This window comes from Tursiops truncatus, chromosome 3, assembly GCF_011762595.2.
Source record: "Tursiops truncatus isolate mTurTru1 chromosome 3, mTurTru1.mat.Y, whole genome shotgun sequence".
Taxonomy (NCBI): Eukaryota; Metazoa; Chordata; class Mammalia; order Artiodactyla; family Delphinidae; genus Tursiops; species Tursiops truncatus.
In genome coordinates, this window is record NC_047036.1 from 66,761,301 (window position 1) to 66,786,049 (window position 24,749).

The 24,749-nt window shown below is 35.0% G+C and overlaps 1 protein-coding gene across 3 annotated transcripts in view; it reads right to left on the bottom strand.

Moving 5' to 3' along the window:
- EDIL3 (EGF like repeats and discoidin domains 3) overlaps positions 1-24,749 on the bottom strand; it is a 429,794-nt gene that overhangs the window by 280,368 nt on the left and 124,677 nt on the right. For all 3 annotated transcript variants that reach the window (XM_019929732.3, XM_073802274.1, XM_019929733.3), the window contains exon 2: positions 19,532-19,660. In XM_019929732.3, the coding sequence (XP_019785291.1) occupies positions 19,532-19,660 (129 nt within the window). The remainder of the gene's footprint in view (positions 1-19,531; positions 19,661-24,749) is intronic.

Genomic DNA, 24,749 nt, shown 5'->3' on the forward strand with positions numbered 1-24,749 from the left:
TAGGTAGGTATATGATCCAACTGGAGACAATAATGTGTAAGGACAGGTTTGTAGGTGTTTGGGTGAGGAGAGCTCTTGGAAAGACACTTTCTTCTGCAGAAGTATCTGCAAATAACCATCTCTCTCACTTCTTTAGGTAAGGACCAGGAAGTCTGCGGCCCTAGAAGCAAATTGGTAGACATCTTGCAACCATGATGGGAGCGAGCTTTAGAAAGAAGCCAATTCTCAAAGACTGAGTAGATAAACAAAACGAAATTAGATTACTGATGATATTATTGAGCCACTGAATCATATCGTGACCTTACTCTAGACTTCTAGCTCTGAGGAAAAATACTTGCAGTTTATTATTTATCTAGTTTTAGTTGAGCTTTCTCTTATTTGCAACTAATGGCATTCAACTGCTATGGTAACCAGTTTTGTTGTTCCCATTTAAAATATATTAGAACGCCTGAGAAATTAATCATCTCTGAGGCAGGCAAGACGGGAAATACATAGTCTAGGGCTGTGCTTCGAGGGCAGCTGCACTTTCAGCAAATTTTTATTTTAATTTTTCCACAGAGTTTACCACCACATTTTGATACAATAAACCTATTCCTCTGATTCTGAAGTTGGTCACAATTTTTTCAGGACAGTCTGGCAGTGTACATGTTCATGAACTGGGTTGGTGCTTAACCGAAGGAGAAGAAGGCATCCTACAGATTTTCCTTCCCTTCCCTCTTTCCTCCCTCCCTCACCTTTCTCCTTTGCTCACAGGATCAACTGTCAAGTACAATAACTACACAAACCCAGTGAGTTTTGTATTACCCTGATATACCTGTGCTAGCAAAACACACACATACTTCTTCATTGAACAGGCTCTAGTCTCTTCATGTGGTCTCAACAATTTTGTTATCTCCTGGGTTTTTTTTTTTTTCTTTTTGTCTTATCCTTGGGTGTTTTAAGGAAACTTTCACACCTTGGAAATTCTATCCATTTAAAGCAATTCTATACCCAGCCCAGCATCGCTCACCATCAAATAGGAAAAGCTCATTATGAAATACATAAAATACATTTCTTAGCACGTGATAATCTATTTTACATAGAGATGTTAGTTCATATTGACTTACGCATCATTTTGTTTGCTATACTATAAATCTAGTTAATTATGCACAAATATGCTTTGCAAATATACAATTATCTATGTAATTTATTATTTCCATGAGCAAAGCAACAAGAAGTATGTATTCTTGTACTCTCACAACATTTTAGAATGTTTTTATTCAACTGCAGTGATGCAAAAATAACGATGATAGGTATGCATGATTATTCATGCCTGCCTAGAGGTTAAATGCTATAAATGTGTGTGTGTGTGTGTGTGTGTGTGTGTGTGTACGTGTGCGTTAGTACTAAAACAAAGAAGAGAAAATTAACATTTAAAATTTGTGAATTCAGTAATTTAAGTAAGTTGTGGAGCTGTCTCTGGAAGTAAACAGAGAAGTATTTAGAAAGAGGTTTTATTAGTTTACATGATCTTTGTTTTATTGTTTGTTGATTTGTTTGTTCTTGGCCAATGGCCCAATGAGGACAAGCCTCAGGACTTAAAAGTTGCTATTACCAACTCCTTTTTTGTGAAAGTATGAAGAGAAGTGTTCGTCTCTCCTGGCCAAAGACTTCAGACAGCATACTATGTGGTCCGTTCTCCACTCTCAGAACTGCAGAATAATTGGGTCACCGTGAGGAGCAGCAATCAATGGATTTGCAGAGAAAATGTTCAGAGAATTACAAAGCCTTCTCTGTTCTATCATTCTTCCACATGCAGTTTGATTCTTGTGCTAGATTTGGAGGACAGCATTTATTTGAATACAGTTAATACTGTGTAGTACATAAAATATAATTATGTATACATGTAGTTAGCCTGTAAGTATGTATTTGTATGTTTACTAGTCTCTTCCGTTAGACTAGGAGTTTCATGAGGGCAGGAGTGTGCCTCTTTTGCTCACCCTTATAACTACAGTTTTTATAATAATACCTATAACACTGCAGGGCTCAATAAATATTGGTCAAAAGAAAGAAAGAAAATATGTATAAATATCTAATACAGTCCTCTGTGTTACTCAACAAAATTTAGTTGCTTCATTATGCTACATTACTAGACTTGCCAAAGAGAAAGCCTTAAATGTCATCTATATTTTAGTTATATAAATTTATATATAATCATATACAATAACTTATATAACTATATAATCATATTTTCTTTCTTGGGGCAGGAGAGAAAAGGAATAATATTTGAAAAGACAATGATTGCTCTAATGACCATTAGAGCATGAAAAAATAAATCTCATGAAAAAATAAATCTGTGATTTTAAAGTAACTCAAAAAGCATCAAACTATAGTTTATTAATTAAATACATTCATTAAAATAGAACCACAAAAATGCACTTTCTAAAGTTTAGTAGTAATATAGCTCACATGAGTTTTACAAGCTACTTATACAGTTAATCATGTTAACAGCAATTAATGCATTTGTGATTTTCTCATTTTGAAAGAGGTACAAATGGGGAAAATAATAAAGAATAAATGAAAGCTTTGGTTTCATTTTTTTCTACTAAGTAAAAAACATATGTAATTTACAAAGTATTCCCAGAGTATTGGGTAGCTGGGAAGTTATATGCCTTAAGTAATAGGCCTATATTCATGCCCCAGCTAGTATTAAAGAGACTTTGGGGACGTAATTAGGACACATTTTGCTACTTAAAGGAAGCACTAAAGATCTTTAGGCTAGGTGATTTAACATTACAAAAGCCTATAATTCAACATTTCATGTATTTATACAACTGTCCTCAAAAATCCTTTGTTTATTCAATGTGCCCTCCCTCCCTATCCAAATTCACCTCATCATTGTAGACTGAATGCAAGTCTCACCACCCTCATTTCTTTAGTATTTATTTTAGTTTCCTGATTTAGTTGCCTCCAAACATCCCCCACTAGCTTTTTAACTATAACCTAAAGCCAGTTCTAAACAAAATGGCAATAATATTTTCCAGCCTTGTTCCCAAGCTGGACATTATCCGTGCTCCTTCTTTCAAAGGCAGTGGTTATGTTTCAGTTTTGTATAGTGCACATAATTAGTACTGAGTAAATATTTTTGGAAAGCTATCCAGTTTTAGACATGAGAAAATGAAGTCCAGTAAGTGAATTTAAGGGCTGTTTTACATTACTGGGAGCCATCTAAAAAGAGAATTGGGAATTAAACCTAAGGTAGCCAAAGAAAATTCATAGCCAAATAGAAGAAACTTGTGAAGGATAAAGCAGGTCAGAAGTTAATATAAATGGCTGCTCACATTTATCAATTTCCAATAAAATTAATTCATAATTTTTTGAAAACTTAATACAGGAGAGGAGGGAATAGTTCTGGAAGAAGAATGCTGTTTAATGTGACAGAAAAGCCATGCAGCTGAGGTTACTTGCTTATCATATGTGAATTTCACATGGTTAAACACCTATATTGTTCTGTTTCACAGCAACTGACAGAAGGAAGCTAATACCACCAGGCTCATATTCTATGGATTTCTGCTTTATTCACGTGTGGGCAACTGCTCACTTCACCCTCAATTCATTCCCATAAGTCTGGACAAATGAGCTAATCTAAAAAGTAAATCTGTTAAAACCAAAAGAACCAAAAACGAAAAAATAATGGATAAGTCAGCAATACTGGCACAAATCCCAGAGATAGCATCCATTTAAGGAAACCACGGAATCACTGCACATAAAATGCTAATGTCAGAAGAGATTTTGTGATTAAGAGGTTGGCAAAAAACCCATTGTTATAATGGGTTAAGATTTGCATTAGAAAATAGAAATATATTTATTATATTTATTAAATCAACTAAATTATCAACTAAAAACTCAAAACAAACTGAATTTTGAAGTAAAAATACTTAAACATCTGAATACATATATAAAAATATATGTAATTATAATCAAATATTTATACTATAAATAAAACTAGGATTATATAATATATGATGTTCTTTAACTTGCTTTAATATATTGCACATATTTTCTATCTCAATATTATCAGTGAATATGGACAATAATATTTTATTTTATGGATAAACCATGATTTATTTAACTAAGTCTCTACTGAATGATATTTGGATGGATTCAGGGTTTTTCTCTTAGAACTACTATTTCAATGAATAATCAGACTCCATTTGAACAGCGGTAGAAACACGAAACAAAAATAAATGACCAAATAATTTCATTAAATAAATAAGAGCTCATGATCTTAAACACAATATAAAATATTCATTTTTTATAAATAAGGCTTTTAAAGGATCCTCTTTTATGCTGTCAGCCTATCTTTAGTAACATGCTTCTTAAATATATTGGACAATATTATATTTGTGACTTCTTCCTATGAAAGTTACCTCCCTTGAAATAGAGTTACTATTAATGGAGATCAAGTAAAAGTTCCAGTGACCGATGCCCAAGCACAAGACACAAGAGACAAAGAAATGGCTGAGCTGTGGGCTTGAGGAGATGCAGTCTTAGACTAACAGATTTCCCTGCCCATCACTCTCACCCCACTAGGGGGTATGTAGGGCTGTATACTGAATATAATATTCTTATATTAAATAATATAAAACTTCAACGTTTAAGAAAATTAATGGTGACTACTTGAAGACAGAAAATTACCTTATTATAAAATATTGGCATATAACGTGTGTGTGTGTGTGTATGCGCACAAGCAAGTATTTAATGATACAGTTATTTCAAACATGACATTTATACCATTTATGATATCTGAGAAGCCTTTTAGTAAAATATCATTCCTTTTTCACTGCTTATATTCCAAAGAGGAATTCAGAAATTTTATGATGGCTTTGAGATGATGGGTTCCCAAAATACAGATCCACACATCTGGCTTAATTAAAATATCTTTTGAAACTCAAAAGATGAAGGGAAAAAACAGTGGAAGGTGTACCTTGAATAGAGCTGAGATATCTCTGGTGGACCTATCTGCTTCTCTTTGGTCAAGGGGAATTATTTTTTTCATGTAGCTTGAACTCATCCCAAGGACACTAACTATAAGCGATAAAGCACAGTCTCTGCTTGCCTATACAGAGCTCAATTAATCTAATGTGCCACTGACTTATTCAGCAGTGAGTTAATGACTGCTATAGAGGATTTTTTTCCTACCTGTTCAAATAGAAGCTAAAATTAAATGCTTTCTTTTCAGAATCATTAGGACCTTCTTTAAAAGAAAATAGTCAGTGTATCTACATTCAGGTGTTAATCAAATGACATTGACAATGTAATTTCCCTATCTTCAGAACCTGTCTCCCTAGGATAAATTTTTCCTTAATTGGAACATCTTTAAGGAACTCAACTGATAAAAAAAAAGTGGACAGGTCTAACTTTAAGGCAATGAAATTGAATAAAAGTACAAGGCTATTCAGAGGGGGCCCAAGCCCCACTCTTCTTATCTTGAGGCTATTTTCAAGTTGTGAATGCACACTATTAACTTCTACTTTTCCAAACTGTCAAGAAACAGTCTAGGAAACAGCCTGTTCAGAAAACAGGGTGTAAGCGACTTTGCATAAATAAAAGTTTAAAATCAAACTGAAATTAAAGGTCACTTAGTCCAACCTGCCAATCAAAAATCTAAACATTGCTTCAAAACTTCTAGTGGCAGGGAACTCATAATCTCACAAAGAAACACATCATATCACTCTCCTAAAGACAGCGTCTGGAAAACAATGGAATAATGTGGCTTTCTTTGACATAACAGCCATGCAAATATTTGAAGACAACTAACATATTCCCTATAATTCTCTTCTTAACTGAGACAAACATCTCCACTTAATTTCATAATCACGACGTACAACCTGGTCATCATTTTTGTTAACCTCCTCTTGATAAATTCAAATTTGTCAGGGTCTTTTAAAACATAGCAATACGAATGAAATCTTACAGCAACAAGAATTAGATGTCCAGAGGAGATCTAACTAGCACAGAATACAATGGCGTTATTACCTGCCTTCTTCATGCTGCTGAAAGAATTAATTTCCTTTCTCCCCTTCCTCCAGCCTCATCTTATAGACCAATTCCTAGAACACTGGGTGCTACTAATCTTATCTCCTTTCTATCTGAGGGCAAGATTGGACAGGAAACAAAGAGGGGAAGGGAGACATGAGGTGAAGGTCAAGAGAGAACAGACTGGCTTGCAAGCCAGTATCTAAAAGTACCTTAGCAATAGGAAAAATTGCAAAAGTTTGAAACCAAGCAAAGCCCTAAAGGTATTTTTCCAATCTTTCATTTTCTCTCTAGCAAAGAATCTAGTTTGCATATATTTCATATGTAGTTGATTACGTTCACAGACAGGAAAACCAAACATTTGTCTTCATTGAAACAGTTTCCTTAGTATCCAGGACTAGGTGTCCATCCAGATGGATATAAATATTTTGTGGTTTCTCATGGGATTTTCCACATGTCAATTGACATTTCTGTTCATAGGAGGGTCTCCTGAAAACTATTTTTGAAACTTTGCAGTTGCTTCTTTCAGCAAGTAATTTTTGGTTATAAATTCTAGGTTAGAAATTAACACTAATTTCAGTCAATAAGCCACACTGAGCCTTTTCCAAATCAACTACCTATTAGACCAAGTCTTATTGAAAACAATCACAATAATTAATGAGTTGAAAAACAGGTTTATCTTGGAGGCAGAAAAAAACATAATGGGGAAAAAAAACCCAACAGTACAATTTAATCCTCAAAAGAAAAGCCTGAGGTACTACTTAAAAATTATCACAAATTTTGTTAATAAGAGTTCTGTGTTGTTTTGTTTTTATAATGTTGGTATGCTTCAATTATACATTATAAAAAGAGATTACAGAATCATGTTCCTGGGATGATACTGTTAATAACATTGAAAACTATATTATGGAAATAGTTCAAGAGGATGACTAAAGGCCATATACAGTGTAGACCCAAACCACCTTCCTGTCTGGCTCCTCAGCATCTCTGCAAACACCAAATAATCTAGGTAACCACTAATGCTAATTCTTCCAGAAGGTTCCCATGTTTCTCATCTTTGTGCCTTTTATCATCCTGTATTTTGCTTAAAATGTTCCCACCAAATAATTTTACTAGTGAAGTACACTTCCAACCCAGCCCATCTCAAAATCTATCTCACCCATCGAATCTGATTCCTAGGAATGGAAGTAACCTTTCCTCCTCTTGATACCTGCAGCACTTTGTTCTCCTCTCAGGATGATTATTTTCTGCACTGTGTAATGACAATTGATGTGTGTGTTTTAGAGTCTTTCCCAAATTTATCTCAAGGTCAAGCTCTTTATCTTGGGGGCATAGATAAAGGGGAGGTTAGGCCCTGGGGGTCTGGAACAGCTCCAGAGATGCTCAATAACATTCATTAAATGGAAGATTCTACTGTTCTTTTCTGCTCTGTGATTCCATCTTTATGCAAAGCCACAAAGAGCTTATTGTTGATGTATCACATCTGAGAATCTAATATTAATATGTTGTCATAAATTCCAACTTTGTATTTATTATGCCTTTACAGGATTCCCATTTTGCAAACTTATAAAGAAAAATCAATTCATAAGTTATTTGCTGTAAGCATAAGAAAAGCTCTGTTCCTGAAAGGCCAATTCCTAATTATGCAAACATTACTTACATTACTCATAATTTTCAAATAATAAAACATAGAGTTCTCTTTTTTCCCATAACAAATGAGGTGATTTGTCAAATTATACACTGAAGAAAAGAAAATTTTGAAAAATTAAAAGCTGACAGCTAAACTGCCCCAGTTTGCATATTCAAGCACAAGCAGAAAAAATCCTGACATAAAAATAATAGGTCAGGATTTATTGGACATTTCAATAACGTTATTAATGACTGAAATGATGGAAGAATATTCAGGGACTTAGAAACTTGATTTCTGCATGTAACTTTTGAATTGTCTATAAGGTCTATCTATTTTTATTTACTTATTTTATAACTGCTACATAGCTCTTTTATAAGTCAGGAACTATTCTAAGAACCTTACATATACCAATTCACTTAACTTGAACAAAACGTCTTTGAAGTTGGTACTATTATTACCTGGATTTTACAGGTAAGGAACGAAGGCATCAAGAGGTTAAGCAACTTGGCCAAAGTAACAGAGATAGTAAATAGAACAGTCAGAATTTGAATTCAGTATGGCTGAGTTCTTGATCACAACATCATGATGCAATTCTTTAGAGAATGTGTTCCTACAGAATGCCAAGAGCATGCTCAGCATGACAACACTGGAATAGAGGTTTTAATACTATTATTATTGTTATTATATCTCCAGGTTCTCTCACTGCTTCAAAGTATCCCTCCCCATATGTGTAACAGGTACACTTTAATTTGGACACAAACACTGGACTGTAGAAAAAGCATGGGACAAAATTTCAGGTTTAATGCCTGTTTTGCCCACCTTTGAGCAGGAATTCATGACCTTGGTATAGTCATCGTGTTTATCACAGAATCCTTTTCCCATTTAACACTGAGATTGGTATTAGCTCAACTGGTTATTTCAAGATTATTGCAAGAATAATGCATACATTAGCCTTTTAATGGATAGAGTACTCTAAAAACACTATTAAAGGGGAAAGGTGAAAGAAAAAATGTCATTGGCATTATGGTGATTGGTAAATTTCATAAATGCCCCACTTCAATGTTCACTACATGATGACCTGATAACCAGAATGTCTTGTTGTGAGGTGAGACTTACCACGGAAGTTTTGGGTCAGGAAATCATTGTGGAGATAATATAGCTCAACCTCCATAGTTGAATAATTAATGGAAGCTGACCTCAGTGCCCAGAGCATGTTGTGTGATGCACCCTGATTTATGCCATTTATGCCATTCAATCAATGACATTGATTGAAATAGAGCTGAGTTGACACAAACAACATGTGTCTTGTTATTGAAAATATTTAGTAGCTACTGTGTCGATGTGTAGCAGTAATGAGTTCTATACTCAACTGCTCTCTATGATTTGGATGAAGCACTTGGGGGTCTGATTTCTCAATTATAATTTTACCACGTAGAGACACTGTGGGGATTTATCAACATATTATGCAAAGAAGGTGCTAATTCTTACTTGAAATTTGCTATACTTTCCCAGGATTAGTACTTAAGAAAACACCCTTATCTGTGGTTCTATCTTTTACTGAGGAACTGAAATTGTGTCCTCCTACTTTATTTTCCAAGCTTTGATTAAAATAAAATAAACAGAAAATATTGATTATTGTCCATTTTAAATCATAGTTCAGTGAATTTTATTCTTTCAGAGGGAAAAATTAAATTCTGAAAAGGATTCTGCCCCAATTCTCTCTCATTATATGACTTGTTTAAAAATTATGTGTTGCCACTGTACTTTAAGTAATATGGATTACAGAATTTGCCTTCACATAAATACTTTGATATATGTTGAAAAATAAATTGTCCTAGAGTACAAAGTTGCCTTAAGGTGTCACCCAGTTTTCCTATGACTTCAGGCAGGGACTGTGGCCAAATAAGCCTTCACACACAATGACATCTACTTGAAACTCCTTGAGAAAAGTTTCATGCCTTCTATTTCATTGTAGTAACCCTTATGCTTTATTCTAGTAACTCCTTGTAACAAACAGTATGAGCCTAGCACATAGTAGGTGCCAATAAGATTTGTTGATCAATCTAATTTACTAATATTAAAAACTACAGGGGGTTCTAATAGTTTTAAGAAATAAATATCAACCTATCAAAATACAAATTTCAATGAATTCTTAATGCTTTGTCTCTTTCTCTTCATTCATGTAACTAATGCTAGGTGGAAAGAAGAGAACAAATGTTCCCTCATTCGTCCAAGAGCCTTTCACTTTCCATTAGGGTCATATTAATCTTTCCCTCACTTCCTACATTTATCTAACCTTCTTAGGCTCTCCTTACCCAGGCATTCTAAGTCTGTTCCATACTCTAGATGCTCTAGAGACATTTTTAAGTTTTCTTTGATAAAATGCCTGCTCCCTCTCTCATTGGTCTTACTTTTATAGAATAGCCTTTTCCTCACAGTTTTTACCCAACTGGACTTTCTATATGCCTATCTATAGTTTGTCATTTTTAAATGATTTATGGCATTATATAATAACTGTTTAAGTGAAAATAAAAGGGGATGGAGACTTATTTAAAAAACATATTTGATAGGACAACAATCTCTTCTTTTGCTCTCCAAGTATATTTTTCTTCTCTTATTATACAAATCAAATAACTCCAAATGTACATTACTGTGATTAAGTAGATCTAAGCCCATTAAGATTTCTTTTCATTAAAACAACGATCATGATAAACTGTTTACCTTTCCTATACAATACTTATGATAGTAAAGGTTCTCAAATAACTCTTAGCCCAACCATTTACTTTTAAGAATTTAGTCTAAGGAGACAATGGTGAATGTACACAAAATTTAGTTAGAAGAGTATGTACCAAAATGTTTATAATAGAGGAAATTTGTAGGTAACTTATATGTCCAAAAATAGGGGCTGATACAGATTCCCAACAAACATATGAAAGGATGCTCAACATCACTAATCATTAGAAAAATGCAAATCAAAACTACAACGAGATATCACCTCACACCAGTCAGAATGGCCATCATCAGAAAATCTAGAAACAATAAATGCTGGAGAGGGTGTGGAGAAAAGGGAACCCTCTTGCACTGTTGGTGGGAATGTAAATTGATACAGCCACTGTGGAGAACAGTATGGAGGTTCCTTAAAAAACTAAAAATAGAACTACCATATGACCCAGCAATCCCACTACTGGCCATATACCCTGAGAAAACCATAATTCAAAAAGAGTCATGTACCAAAATGTTAATTGCAGCTCTATTTACAATAGCCAGGAGATGGAAACAACCTAAGTGTCTATCATCGGATGAATGGATAAAGAAGATGTGGCACATATATACAATGGAATATTACTCAGCCATAAAAAGAAACGAAATTGAGTTATTTGTAGTGAGGTGGATGGACCTAGAGTCTGTCATACAGAGTGAAGTAAGTCAGAAAGAGAAAAACAAATACATATGGAATCTAAAAAAAAAAAAATGGTTTTGAAGAACCTAGGGGCAGGACAGGAATGAAGACGCAGATGCAGAGAATGGATTTGAGGACATGGGGAGGGGGAAGGGTAAGCTGGGATGAAGTGAGAGAGTGGCATGGACATATATACACTACCAAATGTAAAACAGATAGCTAGCGAGAAGCAGCTGCATGGCACAGGGAGATCAGCTTGGTGCTTTGTGACCACCTAGAGGGGTGGGATAGGGAGGGTGGGAGGGAGATACAAAAGGGAGGAGAAATGGGTATATATGTATATGTATAGCTGATTCATTTTGTTATAAAGCAGAAACTAACACACCATTGTAAAGCAATTATACTCCAATAAAGATGTTAAAAAAAAATAGGGTCTGGCTGAATAAAATGAAGGTAAGTGATGGAATGTTAGCCTGATATTTTAAATAATGTCAGGAAAGAAGTTTTAATGAATTGGAAAGATTTTAACTTCACATCCTAAGTGAAAAAGAGTGATCAAAGAATATGCTATGTATAGTATGTTTTATGCACACATATGTATACACATAAACACAAGTAGACAATTTTATATAAACTGTCTACAATAGCAATTTAATTGTATATAAGAGCAATTTAAATTGCTATCACTCTTTATATGACTGTATATGGCTATAGATACAGACATAGATAGAACTTTAGATGTAGGTAAATGATACAAAAGATAATGAAAGTATATATAACCTAGGATTATGATACTTTTTATTTACTTCTTTTATTTTATATTTCCTAAGTTTTCTTCTTTATTACTCTTGTAATGAAGAAAATCAATAATTCTATGTAAAATATAAATTCTTAAATATAGCTGGCTATGTCAAGATAAAAACAATGCACACACTGTTCACTTTTCTTCCTGTTAATGGTATTTAGCAACTCGACCTAAATTATGTTTTCATTTTCTTGTTTCTATTGTAATCATAGGAAGAAGATTTTGTTCATTCTCCAGCAACATATCAATTTCCCTGAAATGATTAGATTTTAACACCTTGTCACAATTGGTTAAAAACAATGTTATTTTTAAATGACTTGCTCTGTTTAGGATACCGTGGGTTGATGGGTACTTAATTCAACTGAAAGGAAACAAACAATAGCTATAATTGTTAAAATCAAGCAATAGATTAATGGTGAAAAATCAATGAAGAAGATAAAACCAAGTAACAGTAGAGAAGGTTTTAAAGATTGTTGGGCATGTTTTCTCTATTTTATAAGTCATTTGCAAGTCTCCTGTAGACCTCTTTTCCACTAAATTGGAAGACAAAAATTTCCCAGAGTTTAATGCTAAATATGTCATTTAGCCTATCACTTTAAAATAGTACTTTTCATAAATATGCAGAATTGTACATTTTGGTAGTGCCACAACCAATTTCATGCCACTCCATTTGGAATCTGAATAAAAGGAAAAATTAATGTCACTTTGCATTTTCACTTTTCTAATTTCTTCAATGTATTTCCCTAAAATAAACAGAAAATAATCAAGCTTTTCCTTTTAAAAGAGTTTTTACTTTTTCCTCCCTTATAAAAAATAGAGGATTTTCTTGATAAAAATCAGTGTTACTAAAATTTTTGTATTCATAGCTAGTAACATAAATATCCACAAACATATCTATATGTTTACCAACTTTTTGCACTGCCAATAAAAACTGTTAAAAAATCGAATAAAAAGAAAAGCAACTAACATTCTATGGTAAATTATAAAACTGGCTATAAATTCTTCCCTTCTTGCATCCTCGCCTTTGCAACATGAAGTGGCAAATCTTCCCATCAAAACTGTAGTTAGGGGCTTCCCTGGTGGCGCAGTGGTTGGGAGTCCGCCTGCCGATGCAGGGGACGCGGGTTCGTGCCCCGGTCCGGGAGGATCCCACATGCCGCGGAGCGGCTGGGCCCGTGAGCCACGGCTGCTGAGCCTGCGCGTCCGGAGCCTGTGCTCCGCAACGGGAGAGGCCACAGCGGTGAGAGGCCCGCGTACCGCAAAGAAAAAAAAAAAAAAACTGTAGTTAGCTAATGTGACACAGGCTGAGGTTTGATAAGTGCTTGTAATTGTGATTTGATCTTTCTCACTGCTCTTGGGACCTTCCCACCACCACTATGTAAGGAAGCTTGATCTATCAGAGACAAGCCATACTAGCCAAGCCATCTTCAACTATCCAGTACCAGTGAACCAGAATACCACTTAAGTGACTTACAGAATTTTGAGATGAATTGTTGTTTAAAGCCTCTAAATTTGTGATTTGTTAAGCAGAACAAGCTTAATGATACACATCTACTATCCCTTCATTCACGAAGTATTTATTCTGGTTTAAATGGTATACAACAAAAAAGAATTAATTTGTTACATTAATTTGTTGTCTTTTCCTGAAAATAAAAGCCTTACCACAAATTGGCACTCACCTTTTGACTGGGCAAGAGAGGATTTCTGTACTTGATATTTTCTGAAGTCCTTTGATGTTATATATGTGTTTTCTGAGGTTAGTATATAAATGTTAGGGCTTGGAATTGCAAGCTAACAAACTCTGATTATTATTATTAACAGTAACTTAGAACCACTTTAAAATTAATAAGCTGGTTTATAAGCTATGTTATAGAAATTTAAATATATATAAAACAAAATTATTTTTCTATAATATATGCAAAATAAATGGCAAAACATTTCTCTTAAATTATTAATTCTGTCATTTAAATGTACAATTCTATTTGTAAGAACACATAGTTAATCATTTTTATTAACAAAAAAGTAAGTAAACATAACTCTGAAAAGAAATGCCTTTGACTCTTATTGACTGAGAAATTTCTAAGCTATCATCCATGGCTAGCAGCTTTTGAGAAACTATTTTAGTGTATGCAGAATAGCTCTCATTATAATTTCTAGAAATATGGATTCAATCATGAGCTATCTTTCCTTAGTCCAAGAAGTAATCTTAAGGAGAAAAAAAAACCTGACAATTACTCATAATTTCATCTAATATATGAATAATTTAACTGAAATTTACCAAATCTCTCATTTGGTAACCAAAGTTCAGAAATCTAAAAGTAGCCTCACTCTACCCAAGAGATCTACTTAAAGCTTATCAATATTCTGATATTTCACGCTCACTAACAAGAAGTCTTTTAGACAGACTCAGCCTCCACTACAATACTTGAAATTCTGACACTGGTCATCTTCTAAAAGATAAACATGAATATGGTTATTCATGGTGCAAGACGTACAGTGGAAATTGGTGTGTATTTTTAATTTTTTTTAGTTTTTATGAGATACTTCGTGTTTCTGGGGCAAATGTAACCAATTTCTCATAATGAAATGGAAGCAGAAGGATATTTAGAAAAAACCTGATTAGAAGCCAATGAAATGACAGACAGGATAAAGAGGAAGAACTAGAAATGAAATTATATGCTTTGTTTCCCTGTACTGAACTACTGTCAGAAACACAGGTACTTTGAAATCTTTCTAAAAGTGATGATGGATTTTAAATTACTACAAAATTCCAATGTTTATGTCCTCTGTTGCCAGAATGATAGTTTTAATAGGTTAAGCGTATGCTAAATATCATTAAAATATCTATATGAGTCATCTGATTTAGTTTATTCTTAGTAAAACACAAGCTTAGGTTTTATATCATATTTCTGAATCATAATGCCATTATAGTTCTATTTTAAAGGAAAACTCCCCTTGGCCCAAATCCCTCTTTAGTTACTGTCCTCATCTGCCATCTGTATGCAGTGAAGGTATCTCAGCTCTTCTTTCTGTTAGAACATCAACCTTTCAGTCTTTCCTAATAGTCCTATCCAAAAATAACCTCCTTTTATTCTACCTCACACTTGTCTTTATTTTTTTTATTTATTTTTTTTGCGGTACGCGGACCTCTCTCTGTTGTGGCCTCTCCCGTTGCGGAGCACAGGCTCCGGATGCGCAGGCTCAGCGGCCATGGCTCACGGGCCCAGCCGCTCTGTGGCACGTGGGATCTTCCCGGACCGGGGCACGAACCCGTGTGCCCTGGCTCGGCAGGCGGACTCTCAACCACTGCGCCACCAGGGAAGCCCTTGTCTTTTTTTTTAATAGAGCTTACCATGATAAGTGTAGTAGTTTACTGTCTAGTTCCCCTTTTGACTAGAAGATTTGTGAAGGCAAAGCCTCTTTTTTAATGGTCATATCCTCACTGCCAGGAAGAGTTTCTAACACACAGTATGTGCTCGCTAAATATTTGATGGATGGGCAAATAAATGAATAAATTGATGAATGTTTGTTATAGTCATTTTTAAAAATTAAAGACTACTTTTTTACAGCAGTTTTAGATTCACAGCAAAATAGAGGAAGGTAAAGAGATTTCCCATATGGTCTCTGACGCCGCACAAGCACCTCTCCCATCATCACCACTCCCCACCAAAGTGGTACATTTGCTACAACTGATGAATGTACATTTACCCATTATAATCATCCAAAGTCTATAGGTTGCATTAGGGCTTACTCTTGGTGTTGTACATTGCATGGGTTTGGACAAGTGCATAATAACATGTATCCAATGTTACAGTATCATACAGAGTATTTTCATTGCCCTAAAATCTTTGGTCTATTGCTATTCATCCCTACCACCCTGCCCCAGCATCCACTGATCTTTTTACCGTCCCCAGTTCTGCCTTTCCCAGAAGGTCATCTATGATTCATACAGTATGTAGTCTTTTCAAACTGGCTGTTTCACTTAGTCATATGCATTTAAGCTTCCTCCATGTCTGCCCATGATTTGATAGTTCATTTTTTAAAGAGCTGAATAATACTCCATTGGCTGGATGTACCACAATTTATGTATTCACATACTGAAGGACATCTTGGTGGCTTCCAAGTTTTGTCAGTTACAGATAAAACTGCTATAAGCATCTGTGTGCACGTTTTTGTGTGGACATAAGTTTCCAACTTCTTTTGGTAAATACCAAGGAGCATGATAGCTGGATCACATGGTAAGAGTATGTTTTGCTTTGTAAGAAACTGCCAAACTATTTTCCAAAATGGTGGCACCACTTTTGCATTCTCACCAGCAATGAATGAGAGTTTCTACTGCTCTAGATGCTTTCCAGCATTTGGTGTTGTCAGTGTTCTAGATTTTGGTCATTCTGATAGGTGTGTAGTGGTATCTCATTGTTTTAATTTGCATTTCCCTGACGACACATGGTGTGGAACATCTTTTCATATGCTTATCTGCCACCTGTATGTTTTCTTTGGCGAGGTGTTTTTTAAGGCTTTTGGCTCATTTTTTAAATCAAGCTGCTTGCTTTCTTATTGTTGAGTTTTAAGAGTTCTTTGTATATTTTCGAGAACAGCCAAGATTTTTTTTGGAGAACAGCTATGTTTTTTCCAAATATACTCTCCCAGTTTGTGGCTTACCTTCTCATTCTCTTGACACTGTCTTTCACAGAGCAGAAGTTTGATAAAGCCCAGCTTATCAATTCTTTCTTTCATGGATTATGTCTTTGGTGTTGTATTAGAAAAGTTATCTTCATACTCAAAGTCTTCTAGATTCTCTCTCATGTTATTTCCTAGGGGTTTTATAGTTTTGCACTTTACATTTAGGTCTATGATCCATTTTTTTAAATTGAAGTATAGTTGATTTATAATGCTGAGTTAATTTCTGCTGTACAGCAAAGTGATTCAGTTATACATATTACACACACACACACACACACACACACATATATATATACACACACACACATTTGGTCCATTTTGAATTAACTTTCTGTGAAGGACATCTATGTCTATATTCATTTTTTTGCATGTGAATGTCCAGTTGTTCCAGCACCATTTGTAGAGAAGACCCCCTTTGCTCCTTGTATTTCCTTTGTTCCTTTGTCAATGACCAGTTGACTATATTAATATATATCTATTTTGTGTTTTGTGCTTACCTGACACTAGATGCTTTGAGAGGGAAGAGTAAAAGTCCAAAAATGGATGAGGCTCTCTTTGAAATAAGTAGCATCAAGAACTTATAATAAGGCTACTGCAAATTAATGAAGTTTGAGGTGAAATCAAGAATCAACTTTTATCTCTGAGAGTAGCATATGTTTGAAATTTCCCTCTCCAAATGCACTACAATAGAGAATATTTTTGATTGTAGTATAGAATAATAATAATTTTTAAAGTTAGGTCAAAATGCAAGTTTTAATAAGGTGATTTAGAACTTCATATAATCACAAAATATATATGGTTCAAAAGGCTAGCAGCATATCTCCATCTTTGCAAGGATTAATGTTAAAGTAAAAATACAGCAATGGTGACAGTTCAACTCTTTTGTCTTTTATGATATCATATCAAAATACCTATAGCTTTTGAGGTTTTTCTGGTATAAAATTCTAGCATTACACTCTGCTCTTCTGCACTGGTGCTACCCAACAGCAGGGAAACAACAACAGCAATGTCCCAGAAATGTTCCAGAAAAGTGGTAGATTTTTTAAATTAAAAAGGCAGGATTGTCTTTAATGATCTAATGTTCATATACTTTGTACCAACAATTAGTTTTAAAGACACGAAAAAAATAAGGTAGGCTAGATATTAAAGCATTGCTATTATTTTTATTCAATAAATACTTAGTATTCCCTGATTATATGCAAGAGTTAACAAAGAGGTAGAAGAAATGTGAGGTGTTTTAATAACAGAATAATGAATCTAAGTAAAACTTAACTCTATAAGCATTTGATTTCTCAAAGTCTCATTGAACTAAGAGGAATATGGCAGTACGTTTAGTTTTTAAAGTGTTGCAGCCTATAGTATCATTCTTCTGATAAAATGACAAATGTTGAATTAATGTTTAAAAATATGGCCTGAAGTATTCAAGTATTTACTTCAAAAATCTATAAAGATAATGGTTTCTTAATTATTTAAACACATTTGCCTCTTCAGTTCCAGATTTGGCTCTTACAAAGTAGCAACAGAAACATTATATACTGCAAATCTAAGGCACTGCCGATTTGGGGTCAGTGGGCTTAAAATATAACTCTTTTTTATGCTATTCATATATTCCTGTTGGGAATATTTATCATTCTAATTTTCTTCAGAGATATAGACTTTTGTGAGGATAGAATTCTCATATTAAATTCTGAAACTCACTGTACATATTTGGAGACTTGGTCAAAGTGGTTACAACAGTTTTATTTCTATGGCACTGAATCAAATCCCCGAAAATAACAGCAAGTTAATAAAAGCCTTAAAAGAGAATTGTCTTTGAAATGAATCAAATGAACATAGTACTTTTCAGCAATAATATAATTAACTTTTTCGAGTGTAATACATTCATACCAATGTAACATAAAAATACAAGGAAAACACATTTAAAAAATAAAGCACACTAAAATGCAATTAATAGTGGCCAAAAATGGCTGGTTAGTGGTTTTATTTAATTATTCTTTCATTCATTCAACCAAGTTATTGGGTATTGGGCTCCTACTACACATAAAGGAACTAGTTAGGTGCATTAGATACAATGGTGAGTAACTCACACTGATCCCTTCCTGTAGACAGAACTACTTTTCTTCTTCAAAACTATTTTTGAAAAGCTATGGACATCTCTGACTTTTCCAAGGTTTATGCTGGCTGACTGAACTTTAATCCAATACATGTTTGGTTTCCCTATATCGAACAGATACAGTTCACTTTCTTCTTCTTTTACTGACATGAAAAAGATTTTCTTCCAACTTAACCATGGTATTGCTTTTAATCAGAGAAAAAACCTCTATACAAATTTATGTAGTGCTAAATTATTTAAAGTACCGATATCTTCTTAATGGAGAACTATTTGGAAATTATGGAAGCCACCCTGAATCCACAACTATACATGCCAATGAAGTACTTCACAGATGAAAAACATTTTGAAATGTGATCACTGACTAATATTTGCCAAGCGTGTTTTTGAGACTTTGAAGAACAATGCAGCTAGAATATTTTTTCTTTCATCATGTATTTATAGTCTTAGAAAAGTAATGATTAGAACAGCTACAAAATACTGATGAATATTTTCAATCACTAAAATAAGTTCTATTTTATTCAGAGTGACTATCTAACTTGAATAAATTGACTTGGGAATTGCTTTCCAGTGAAAATAAAATTTAAATATATATTAATATTAGAAAAATAAATTTACTATATTCAAGTAGTACGTGTAGTGCCTTTAAAGTATAATGTTAATCACTAAAATATATTTTTAAATTTTTTGAGAGCACTATGAATAAAAATATACTTTAAATATAAAATAAAAATGTTAAAATTAAGAGGCCCACAGAGAAGTAAACTAATTAGCAACACGTAAGAATCTTATACAGAGTACCCATAATGCACAGACAACCAAATTTGTCAGTCACTCATGAAAACAAAGAGGATAACTATTGAAATGCTTAAATCTTACACTTACCAACCTCCACAACACTAGAGCAATTGGGATCTGTGAAGCCATCTGGGCACTCGCAGGAAAAGGAATCATCAGACAATCCTGACACACAGATACCTCCATTTTCACATGGATTGTGATCACAAATATCACCTGAGGAACAAAGAAACAGATATTGACTTTTCTTGCCTTAGGGAGTGAACTGTACTATTTCACATACCCCACTCATCTTCCTTTGGTAAAGTCACCATACTATTTATATTTATAGGCAAGACCCATTTGAAACCATGTGCTTCTAAGAGAGATGGTATGTAACATGGTAAAAATTAAATTTTACGATTCAAACACTGCATGTTGAATTGCATACTAAAAGCGATTAACTCAGGTTGGGTCCCTTCATTACATGTAAATGAAATATTGTCTAATTTGTTAAAGAAGATTAACTGAAATATCTGTGGTTGACTGGTTTATTAATTATTCCAATAAATAACCTATCTATATCCACACGCTTTGCTCTGTAACTTTGCAATTTCTCTCGATAAAGGGGTGGGGTTTATTTCTTGATCCCTAGAGTCTGGGCTTGTCCATGTGACTTGCTTTGGCCAATAGGATGTTAGGAGATCTGAAGTCAGCTGAGGTTTGAAAAACCACTTGAATATTTCTGCTTCCTCTCTTAGAACCCTGCAACCGCCCTGAGAATAAAATCTCTCTCTTGCTTGAGAGAGTTGAGAGAAACATGGGAGGAAAGAGAAATAAGTTGTGCGGTAACAAAAACCTAAAATATGTGGCCTTGGTTTTGATACTGGTGGCAGATGGAATCCGGAAAGGCACTGAAAGAATGGCTACAGGAGGCTAGAAAAGGAGCTCTCCCTGCTATATAGAGAGAAGCAGTTGGTAAAACTATCACCTGAGGATACTTGGGTGATAGAAAATGTACCTAATAAACTTCTGTATATGAGTAATAAGATTTGTAGTCAGAATGTTAAAGTGTCACTTGACTCTTAATAGCTGTATCTGATAAGGCACTACAAGAAAGAGACATGCTAAATAAAGAACTGATGATTTTGAAAGCAAAGAAAAGGAATAGAGAGGCACCAGGACTTGTGATAGAAAATAATTTCTCAACTTCAGCCTCTCAAACCAGTGAAAGATCAAATCCAGAGCTCTGTCAGAAAGATGGCCTCAACATAAATATAAAATGAAGGATGTAGCTACAAAACCTTTGTGAAAACATTTCATATAATTCAGGTGTAGCCTGAAAGAATCTCTCAGCTAAATAAAAAAGGAATTCTAGAAATCTTAAGGGTGTTATCCCTGAGTAACCTTAAAATACACAAAGTAGCACAAAGTAGATTAAGTCTGGAGGGAAAAACAGGGATCAGAGAGTCACGGGCATGCCTTTATTTATTTATTTTTTAACAACTTTACTGGAGTATAATTGCTTTACAATGTTGTGTTAGTTTCTGCTGTATAACAAAGTGAATCAGCTATATGTATACATATATCCCCATTTCCCCTCCCTCTTGCACCTCCCTACCACCCTCACTCGCCAACCCTCTAGGTGGTCACAAAGCACCAAGCTGATCTCCCTGTGCTATGCAGCTGCTTCCCACTACCTATCTATTTTACATTTGGTAGTGTATATATGTCAATGCCACTCTCTCATTTTGTCCCAGCTTCCCCTTCCCCTTCCCATGTCCTCAAGTCCATTCTCTATGTCTGCGTCTTTATAAATGTCCTGTCTCTAGGCTCACCAGAACCTTTTTTTTTTGATTCCATATATATGTGTTAGCATACAGTATTTTTCTCTTTCTGACTTACTTCACCCTGTATGACAGACTCTAGGTCCAACCACCTCACTACAAATAACTCAATTTCGTTTCTTTTTATGGCTGAGTAATATTCCATTGTATATATGTGCCACATCTTCTTTACCCATTCATCTGTTTTGGTTTTTTTTGTTTGTTTGTTGTTTTGCTACGTGGGCCTCTCACTGTTGTGGCCTCTCCCGTTGTGGAGCACAGGCTCTGGATGCGCAGGCTCAGCGGCCAGGGCTCATGGGCCCAGCTGCTCCATGGCATGTGGGATCCTCTCAGACCAGGGCATGTCCCCTGCATCAACAGGCGAACTCTCAACCACTGCGCCACCAGGGAAGCCCTGATTTCATCCTTTTACATGTAGGTGTCAGTTTTTCCAGCACCACTTATTGAAAAGGCTGTCTTTTCTCCATTGTATATTCTTGCCTCCTTTATCAAAGATAAGGTGGCCATATATGCATGAGTTTATCTCTGGGCTTTCTCTCCTGTTCCATTGATCTATATTTCTGTTTTTGTGCCAGTAACATACTGTCTTGATAACTGTAGCTTTGTAGTATAGTCTGAAGTCAGGGAGCCTGATTCCTCCAGCTCCATTTTTCTTTCTCAAGATTGCTTTGGCTATTCCGGGTCTTTTGTGTTTCCATACAAATTGTGAATTTTTTTGTTCTAGTTCTGTGAAAAATGCCAGGGATTTTTATACATTACAATAAAAATATTGAATATTTTTATTCAATATTTTTATTGAATATTATTATTCAATAAATATTCAATCCCTATTCAATATTATTGAATAATATTGAATCACTGTGTTTGTTGTTCACCTGAAACTAATACAATATTGGATGTCAATTATAGTTCCATTAAAAAATATCAAAAAGTAAAACAAACAAAAATATAGTCTGTTTTACTTTACCACATATAAATATGTATTGTAATATTCTTCACATTTAATTTGCAGAGATGTTGAAGAAATTAAACAGTATCTTGTGTTAGTGTAGTTACATGCTTGAGAGATATGTTACTACTTTTTTGTTTTTAATTTTACATCTGTATACCAATTTTTTTTTCAGAAATTAACAGAGGGCAGGGATGAAGGTACAGACATATTCTAGGTGGCTTCTAGCATTGCTAAAGGAACAGAGAAAATGGAGATGCATGCATTCATCCAAATAAATTATTAATATATTTACAATACTATGTAAATACGGGAGTATATTAGCAATACTGTGTAACTATATTAATATCTAAAAAAGATATCAATATATAAATACACAAGTACATTAATATGTAAATACGATAATATATTTTCAGTAGATGTTTGATAACATAGGAAGAATAGGCTTAGCAGAAATGTCCTTGATTATCATGAGGACAGAGAATTAAATGTAGGGCTCTAAATTATAACTTGGTTCTTACTAAAACTGTGTTGCTGACAAAATAAGTTTAGTGACACTTAGTTACTGTGTTCCAGATACTCGGCCTCCTTCACATTTCTTGAATTCATCACTGTCTTGCCTATCAGTCGGGCTACACACTTGCCGTTCCTTCTGCCTACAAGACTCTTCCTTAGGTTTTAACATGACTAGCTAATGTTCATCCTTCAGCTCAAGTGGCACCTCTTCAGAGAAGCCTTTTTTGACTGGCCATCTTAAGGAACCAGTTCTATTTACAGCCTTTTTCATCCAGTTTGTTCTCTCTACTCGCTGACCCACCCCACCCCTAACATGGCTTTTATTACAGTGGTTAATACCTTGCTTATTTATTTGTTAAGTTTTTCATTATGCATCCACTCCACTAGACTATAAATTCCAGGAATGCAGGAGCCATATGTCTTCATCTAAGCTGCATTCCCAATGTCTAATGTGGTTGCTGGAATATCAATAATGATAACTGGATCAGTGACCCTCTAATCTGTGAACTGGAGATAGGCAGTAATATATAAAGAAAACTGAGTGCATACACCATCCAAGAGTTTATATATCAATGAGAGAAATTAGCTGTTCTATCCACCTGATTCCCAGAGTAGTGCCAACATAGAATTTTCTCCTTTACTTGGCATTACAAGTTGCACGATTGTATACTGAGCTCACAGAAAAAACACAACCATGATCATAATGGTACAACTTTTAGTGTTTTGGGATTTTTTATTTGCATTGTCTTGGGCAGTGCTATATGATATTTTATAGATTCATACACACTTTGCAATCCAGGCTAAAAGCTCGGGCAAATTGATAATAAAGTGAAATAAGACAGTCCCTGAATCACCTTGAACAGGAGGTGACTGGCAACAGGTGGTGGGTCAGTGAGAAGAATGAAACGGACACTGACCACAGACAGGATGGTTCCAGTCCAAACAGAACCCTGGAGAGCGGGGGAAGGGGGTGGGGAAGAGGAGGCAAATGGGAAGTTAAATTTAGCCTGCAGTGATTTCTTGCCCCTGGGAAAAACAGTTGCTTTGTTCTATTGCCAAAAGGCAAATCGGCATCAGCTTAATTTGCCTGAGTCTGCCATAAACTGCAGATGGAATCATAAAACATAGTTAGATTCAAATTAAACACATCTGTCCTAATCTAAAGCAGGTGAGGCCAGCCAGCCAAGTTGCATCAAGGTATAACACTGCACACAGATTACAATATGCGGAGGTATATTTTAGGAGCCTGCTGACAGTGAAATAAAGAACCATGAAAGCGTGCATTGTCCTCTTTTCCTTTCCTGAGCCTGCCTTCTTGTACTGGTTGCCATCTTAATTTTAAGACTCAACCACTACATCCACTGGGAAACAAACAAACAGACAATAAAACTTGAAATCCAGAAGTCTATTGCATTTTAATCAGGATTCTTACCTAAACTGATGCTTTCTCAGATTAATTGAAATGACAGGGAATCAGAAGTCCCTACAGTGCATTTTAATTAGACTTGAAATTTTAGCCAGAGAGGGTTTGTTGCTACTTAAGGTATCCGCCTACATGTGTACCACCCACTGAGGTAGTGGGTGTGGAGAGAAAAAAAGCAGGCTAAGATATGATGGTTTTGACAAAAGTAACTATGTAACTTATCCAAACCAGGACAGTTTTGAGAGTGAAAGGGGACTATGGTACCAGTGGAGGTGCATGGCTCCAATATCCTTTCAAGAAAGAACAAGCTGTTTGGCTGCAAAGAATGTAATTAGCTTCCAGTGACCTTCTTCTCTAGCACTTTCATGATCCCACTTGAGCCTTATGATTGAGCCTTGAGCCTCCTCCAGCCAATGATTGAACACAGGAAGGGCACTAGTGCCTGGTCATTTCTGCCCTTGGGGGATTCCTCTAAAGTGTAATCTTTGCTCTGGAGCTCCCTGGTAGATTGGCTAAGTCTTTGTCAAGTCTGCACTATGGACTGAGGCTCCCCTGCTCAATCCTCGTTCAATAACCGCCCTCCACCCTTTT